The sequence below is a fragment of the Suricata suricatta genome, chromosome 10 (genome assembly GCF_006229205.1).
Source record: "Suricata suricatta isolate VVHF042 chromosome 10, meerkat_22Aug2017_6uvM2_HiC, whole genome shotgun sequence".
NCBI lineage: Eukaryota > Metazoa > Chordata > Mammalia > Carnivora > Herpestidae > Suricata > Suricata suricatta.
This window is the reverse complement of record NC_043709.1, coordinates 4,530,477-4,538,467: the sequence shown is the minus strand read 5'-3', so window position 1 is coordinate 4,538,467 and position 7,991 is coordinate 4,530,477. Positions and strand designations below refer to the sequence as shown.

At 59.5% G+C, this 7,991-nt stretch overlaps 1 protein-coding gene across 1 annotated transcript in view; it reads right to left on the bottom strand.

The window, feature by feature from the left end:
- SHISAL1 (shisa like 1) overlaps positions 1-7,968 on the bottom strand; it is a 45,097-nt gene extending 37,129 nt beyond the window's left edge. Inside the window, exon 1 of the mRNA XM_029954096.1 lies at positions 7,784-7,968. Within this exon, the coding sequence (XP_029809956.1) occupies positions 7,784-7,811 (28 nt within the window). The 5' untranslated portion in view covers positions 7,812-7,968. The remainder of the gene's footprint in view (positions 1-7,783) is intronic.
- Positions 7,969-7,991: the final 23 nt, after the last annotated feature.

Here is a 7,991-nt window from a genome sequence, read left to right as displayed (position 1 = left end):
TCATTGACCTGGTCATCCCATACGCCGCCTTCTGGGATGTCATCTCCTCTGGGAAGACCTCCTGGCTGCTCCCCGCCTTCCCCAGGCAGAACTGCTCCTCCAACCTCTGTCATCGCAGACACTTTCTTGGTCCCTTATGCAGGACTCAGACCTGGGGCAGAACAGGCAAGTGTGCCCAGTCTCTCTGCAGACCTCAAGCTCTGGGTGCAGCTTCTGGAGTGACTAACCAGAGGGCTTGTGCACTCCTGTCTGACACCGAGCCCCTGCCAAGGAGGCCACAGGTGACAGCGCAAGCCAGGTTCTGGAGAGTAAAGACACCACTGCCCTTGACCTCGAGGCCCCGATGATGCTGAGCAGCGCCAGTGCAGCCCCTCCCAAATCCTCCTGGCCCCCAGGGCCGTGCTACCCTGCATGTCTTTCCCTCAAAGAGAAGGAGCTCGGTGATGACAGACCAGTGGGGATATGGTGCTTCTGGGGCACTCTGCCTGGCCCCTTGGAAACCCAGGGCCTCCGAGGTCCTGTGTGGACCCCCTTATAGAGAGGAGCAAACTGAGGCAGACAGCAGGTGGCTCAGCAAGGCCACTGGGGACCCTTCCCCCCCTTGCAGGCGCCCCAAGTGTATCCGGCCTCCCAGGGTGGGATGTGTCCAAATCCTGGTTTTGCTGCTTTGTGTGGTCGTGGGGCAGTCACATCACGGGTGGGGACGGCCACCTGTCCTTGTTCACGGAATGTTCCCAGGATGACACCAGGTGCCGTTTACAAAGTGCCCAGGACAGGGGTTCGGTGGCGCCCCAGGCGTCTCCCCAGCAGGTCAGGGCTCCCCCAGTGTGGGAGGCAGCCCCTCCCTCCGGACTGGAGGCCTAGCTTCGCCCTCGGCGGGCTCTGCCCTCCACCTGCCCCTTCCCTGACCCGCCTTCGGGCCTCCTCGGGAAGGAGTCAGGTGGCTCCAGGGCTGGCGCTCCAGCTGTCTGCCTGCAATGTGCCACCTGCTCCAAGGCCTCCCGTGCAACCTGTCCCCCGCCGGATGGAGTCCAAATACCTCCCTCGACTTCCCTCGCAGCTTCACAGATTACAAACGACGCTCCGACGCTGTCTTTGCGCATCAGCATCCCCTCAAAGGAGGCGAGCGCTCCCTCCTGTGTCATGGAGGAGGCGGTGGAGGTCCAGAGATGCACTGGGACTGCGCTGAGCAGAAGGGGAGGAGGCCGCAGTCTGAACTTGGCCCTGTCCTGCTCAGAACCACGCTGTCAGGTGCGCCAAGTGGCCTGGGCCACAGACTTGGGCCACCATCTCTGGTCCCGCGGAAAGGGTACAACAGATGTTTGCACAGAGAGATGACTACAAAGCCCATTCTACCTCATGGCTCACAGCCCTCACAAGGAAGCCCCCTCCCCAACTGCCCCAGTCTTAGGCCTGTGATGTTTCCTGAGAGCTGTCATTCATTCCTTCATCCATCCATCCATCCATTTGGTCATTCATCCATCCACTCCTTCATCCACACATCCACCAATCCATCCATCCATCCATCCATCCATCCATCCATCCAACCATCCATCTATCCATCCACTACCCACCATCCATCCATCCATCCATCCATCCATTCACTCACCCATCCAACCCCAGCGCCCGCCCATCCACCCAGTCCATCCTATCCAGGCACACCCCGGCGAGGAGCTGGTTATAGCACTAAATCAGGAAAGACATGGTCTCCATCCTTCAGGAACAGAGAGAAACTCACTGCTGTGTGCCTCCCGGATGCTTCTGTTATTAAACCGAATAGTGGGGAGGATAACGGCATGAATATTTACTAAACGCTTAACTCTGTGTCAGGCCCTGCACCTAGCACGTTCCTTGCATTTACCAATTTAATTCTTGAAAGACCTTGTGAAGTGGGCACTAACCCCCTTTTCTAGACGAGGACACAGAGGCTGAGAGAGGTGACGTCACTGGATCTGAGCCCTGACGCTTCCTCAAGAGTTCTGGGTCCATAAACCATCGTCGTCACTGTAACTGACCCAGGAGCCCACAGTGTTACAATTCTCACCCGTGAGGCTCAACACCACCCTGGTGACTTATTATTCCCATTATCAACCTTATTCTGCAAAGGAGGCAACTGAGGCCAGGAGTGAAATAAGTGGCCAGACACTGGAGTGTGCTCACGAGGCACCTTCCACAAATCTTATCTGGTTCTCACAATAACCCACTTTGCAGAGGAAGAAACAGAGGCCCAGGGGTGATGCGACTCCCCGAGGGTCCCAAAGTTTGGAACAAGCAGAGGGGAGACTTGTCCAGGGTGAAGGGTCTGTGCTAGGACCCTCCCTCTGGCTCCGCTGCTTGTCCTGATGACAGGCCTCAGCTCAGAGGCTCAGCTCACGCCCCAAAGGCCTCGGGGTCCCAGGGATTCGATTCCAGGCAGTCATCCCCCAGATGATGTCACATTCCCGACCTGCTCCCTGAAAATGCGAAACAACAGAGACCTTGGAAACAAGCCCATGGGAGGGTGGGACATGCTAGACCCCCGCTGAGCTGAAAGCCAGGCCTGGAGGGCTCGGTGGTGATGCCAGGCTTCCTGCAAACGGGCAGAGAGGTGCCCTCTCCCATTTTCCGGAGGTGAAGACTGCGGCTCAGAGCTGGCAGATCTAGCGCAGGCTTGCCAGGACCCACGTCCTGAAGCCCAGCGTGAGCTATAGCCTACGGGAAATAGAGCTCAGGGGGAAAGAGAGAGGGAACTTTCTAGACTTTGGTATTAGTGTCTGCGGTTCTGTGATTGCATTTTTAGAACTTCCATTTAGGGGCTTATACTTGATCCTCTCGCCCTGACAGAGCCCCCGGGGATGCAGAGCCTTGAGTTTCAGAGCCCTGTCTGCCTATGACCCTGGGCACCCCGCTTCCTCTCTCTGGGCTCTGTTCTCCTTAGAGAAAGGGAGACCCGGAAGTTGTTCTTGGGGTTACCTGCGGGTGCTGGAAGGTAACGGATATGAAAGGGTTTTGTAAGAAAGGAACCTGCAGCTGTTAAAATCAGAAGATGCCACTGGGAGCCCAAGCCGATGGGAGACCCGCTTCAAGATTTTCCCTTATCCTGAAATGCCCTCTGCCCTCTTCTGCCTGGCACACTCCTCCTCACCCTTCAAGACCCAAGCCAAAAGTAACCTCCTCCAGGGAGCCCTCCCTGCCCCATCAGGCAGGTGGGGGGCACCTTACAGACGCCTACTTTATTCTATTCTGCCCCCCTCCAACAAACTCACTGCAAACCCCACCAGGGCAGGGTCCTGTTTGGATCGTCTCTTGCCTCCTGGGCCTGGCACTGTGTCCGGACACAGGGTAGGTGCCCCGGAAACGTGGAAGGAAACCAAACGCTAAATGCATTTTCTGTTGGTCTACAAATCCAGCTGCGCACGGAGGATTCTCCCCAATGAGGAAAAAGGAGCCCGAAGTGAAAGCAAATCACCACCGTTTCCTTAACCAGCTCAGGGAGCTGCGGAGGAAATTCTCATGCTGGATTATGGAAGGAATTTGCCTTTATTTTTAATTTGTGCCAATATCGAAGAAAGTGGCACTTTATTCTGAGCCCATCAGGCACCGAGGAGCCTTGAATCTGGCTCAGGAGGCAAACTTTCCCAGCCCAATTTCCCGACGCACGGCTTTTCTCTGAGGCTTGCCAGCGACGGATAATCAGATTATGTAGCTGGGTTTTAAAAGATCACGGTTTGTCTCATTTTCCAGGGAAGTGTGAACTAAAAAAAAAAAAATTTTTCCCTCCCAGGGCTTGGTTAAGAGCTTCCAGAACTTAATTCAGTGTTAAATGGGTGTAATTTGGGAAACTCATGCATTATTTCTTAATTTCTCCAGGCGAGTCTGCACGCATCTGCTGAGGGACGTGTGCGTGCGGACAGATGGGTGGGAATCGGAGTGTGCGGCCCGTCGGGGGAGGGAGGGGGCAGGCGGCCGAACGCAGGCGAAGGAGACACTCCATTCACGGCTGACGTCTGGAAATCTGGGATGGGAGGCATCAGCATTTCATCTCAGCCTCTGCTTTTCTGGCTGGATGGCCCGAGGGGCTGGGGGGCGGGGTGGGGGGTCTGAACCCTTTTACTGAAGGGCATGAAATTTCACCATTAAGGGTCCCCCCAGCCCAGGCAGCCTGGGAGGGGGAGGTGGGAGCCTCTGAAAAACACCGTCCAAGTCTGCATCACAACACTGAATATCCTTGGCCTTCAAGGATGCTCGATCACCATGACCTTGAGCATGTCACGGGCCACGCTGACCTCAGTGCCCCCATCTGTATCTGGGGAAGCGGAGAAGTTTCCTGATCCCTCACAGGCCCCTCGCCAGTGGTCTCTGGGGCTTCCCTCTAACCTAGCACGGCAGACAGTCCTCACATATGCTGGGGTCCCCATCTTGGATCCCCTGACTTCAGGCTATGGAGAGTGGGGTCCCCTGCACCCAACCCCGACCGGTACGTCTCCCTGCACAGCCCTCATGGCCTGCATTGCTGAATGGGAAGCCAGGCTCACAGAACCAGTGACTCACCAGAGAAGGCTCTCCAGAAAACTCCTGACCTGGTCACAGCCGGGGGGGGGGGGCTTGTCACAGGCGGCCCTAAGGGAGGTACATTCACAGGGTCGGGGCGCCCAGAGAGCCACAGTCCCAGCCCGCGAATGAGGTTCATCTCCTGGCAGGGACTCCCTGGGGACAGGCCTGAGGCCTTGGGATCTTCTGTTTCCCCGGGGGCGGGGGCGGGGTTCACACACAGAGAAGGGGTTCACGGAACGTGCCTGCTGCAGGCAGGGGGTCAGGACGGAAAAAGAGAGGAAGGGAGAGAAGAGGAGGAGATGGGCCTTCCTTCCTGCCAGGCTCTGTGCAGGGTGAGACCACATGGGGCTGGCAGCACCTGCTGTCCCCGGGAGGGCGCGGCCCAGGCCACTGGTCAGCCCCCTCGCTTTTGCTGGCTCCCGATGTTCAAGACTCCACCTTACGGAAGAGCGTGTGGGGAACAAGGCCCCCCTGTTCTTAGAGGTTGACCGTTGTTTCAGTAACTTCTAGAAAGAGCCGCTGGGCTGGGAAAAGGCACTTGGTGAGGGAGCTGGGGATGGAGCTCCCAGTTCACCCTAGGATCACTGCGGATCTGTTGTGGGACTCCGCTGGGGAGGAGCAAGCCAACAGAGGCCGAGTTAATAGAGGCAGAACGTTCCCAAGAAGGGAGGTGATGCCTAGCATCGGAGCACGAGGCGGGCCGCCCTCTGGACCGGTCCAGAGCAGGGCAAATGTTAGGATGACGAGGAGGTGAGACTCCAGAGACCTGTGCCGAATCGGGGAGCCACACGGCAGCCACGGGGCAGCCGCTGGGCTCCGGGCGGAGCGGTGTCCTGGTCGGGAGCGTGACCCCAGTGGGTCACCCGTCACTGCTGTTCTGTCGTCAGCACGGCAGTGTCCACAATGGCCGGTGCACATGGCTGGGGCCCCCATGTTTGTTCAGCATGGCGCCTGGTACATAGTAGGCCTTCTGGCTTTTGCTACCAAATGCCTCCCTGCTGTGGGGAAGGGGCGACCTTCTGCCCCTGTCACACCAAAGTTTATCGTAGGCGGGCAGCCGAGACGGCCAGATCCAGTGTCCACTCCCTCCCTCCCTCTCTTAGAAGCCAAGGGCCTGGCCGGGGGCACTGCTCTCCCTCAGGGTGGCCGGGAGCAGGGAGGGCTGTGCCCCCCGGACACCAGCCCCGTCTTATCTTCCCCAACTACCCCTCCCTCTGCCTGCCCCAACCTTGGGCACCCACTCATGGGCCACCTAAGTGTCCAGGCTCCAACCCCAACCATCCTCCCCTCCTCGCTGCCCCACCCCTGCCTCTGACCCCTCGCCCAGGCAGGGGAGGGGGGGAGAGGGTGTCCAGCTCCCTGGCGCCAGGCCTGCTCAGGCTGCACCATCTGCCAAGAGTCTCTCTAATCCTGCAGCATCCCCGTGCCTCCCCCCTGCCCGATCTGCATCTTCACCCCCAGAGGGTCTCTGCCCAGAACACCTTCTGCTCTTCCCTTCTGGCTGATTCGGGCCTGCCTTCTGGCCCAGGCTCCCCCGGCACCCCTCCTCGGGCCCCCCCCGCAGGACAGATCCTCCCCACCTGCACCCCCACCGCCTCGGCCTCCCGCAGGCTGGGCCCCAACCCCACTGGCTGGCCCGGGGGCTGTGCAAATGGCAGAGCCGATGAGCAAGGGCAGCAGCCATGTGTGCATGAAGCAAAGGAATGAACGGACGGAGAGCAGGACCCGGGAGTGGCGCTCTGCGTCTCCCTGGGGCAGGCCCCCCTCCCCTGCCCCCCCATAAAAGTCTGAGCAGCCCCGGCCCTGCCCCCACCCAGGAGTGAGGGGCACACTCACGCTCGCACAACACATGTTCACACGCACACCACAGACGATGCTCTCACACACTCACACATCCGCACCGCACACACGTTGACACACGCCACAGATGCCACAAACTCACACCACACGGGCTCACACGCTCACACACACACATTGACACACTCTCTTGCACGCACATACACACACAGCCCCAAGCCAGACTGCTTCTCCTGACCTCCCTGTGAGTCCAGCACCTCCCAGATGCCTGACACAGGGGACCTCAGTGTGACAGTGACATTAAAGAAGCCAGCAGAACCCCTGCGCCCAGCCTTTCACCTTGAGCCCCAAGGTTCAGGGGCCACCTGACTACAGAGAACTTTCTGGCCACCTCTTGCTCCACGCTGAACCCCCGGTCAGGACAGACAGAGCAAACAGCCTCCCTGGAGAGCCAGGTTGCCGGCAGGGAGGTGTCCTGCCCTGAGCAGTCACAGATTCAGGGGTGGGGGCACCCTCCAGTTCCGAACAGCCATGACCAGCGTGGGGACTGTCCTGGGCTGGCACCAGGGACCCCAGGGTTATTCTGATTCTGGTTTTGAAAGCCATTTCCAACCATACCCTGAAGACTGCCTGTCGGTGAAAATGTCCGGATGTTCCGCGGGGCCACTCGCTTCCTGGTCACATTCAGACTATCGGACAGGTGAGGACAGCAGGGGGGATGGGGGAGGGCCCCGCAGCCTGGCCCTGAACAGGGCCTTACTTGTGGCTCCACAGTCTTTCAGTCGCAGCCCAGAATGAGATTCACACAGGACACCAGGTCTTGGGCACACTGCGGTCAGGGTCTTCATTGTACAGACTAGAGAACTGAGGCCCAGAGAGGGGCAGCTAGCTGCCTGGGGTCACACAGCCACCAGCGCACAATCAGAACTTCCAGGGCCTTCTCAGTGCGACCTCACAGCCACCTACGGAGGGGGCCGCGGCTGCCCAGCCACTTTACAGACGGGGAAACAGAGGTGCTGAGGGGTCAAGCACCTTGCTCAAGGTCACCACCCACGGAAGAGAGGGCCAGACAGAGGCCACCCGCTGTGATTCCGGGTGCAAGGCACTTTCTGCTCCTCCCATCCAGCTCCGGGGCTCCCGGGGCAGGGGCAGCCACTAAGCCCGGGGATCGGAGAGGCCGAGAGACGTAGAGTAGACACAAAGAGGCACAGACAGACTCCCACGGCACATTATGTAACTCCCCTTCCCTGGCCCGGCGCCCCAGGGGTGCGGCCCTGAGCCGGCAGCGCACACCGACCCCGGCCGGCCCTCTCGCCGACGCCCGCTCTCTCCGAAGAGAGGACAGTCGGAGGCGCCGGGACGCGCTGGCATTTCTTCCTCCTTTCTTTTTTCCTCCCGCTGACTAACAAACACTAATACTAATAATGATAATAATAATTAGAATAAATATAACCTGAAGACGCTTGGGGTCTCGTTACCATGGCAACCGCTGGCGCTAATGAGCTTCCGAGGCCGCCGCCGGGCCACCCGGCCCCAGGCGCGGGATCAATATTGATTCGGCCCCGGGAAGCGGCGGCCGCTCCGCCGGGGCCACGCGGCCGGCAGGGAGCCCGGGGCGCGCTCCTGGGGGGCGGGGGTCTTCTCGATCGCCCGTGCCGCCG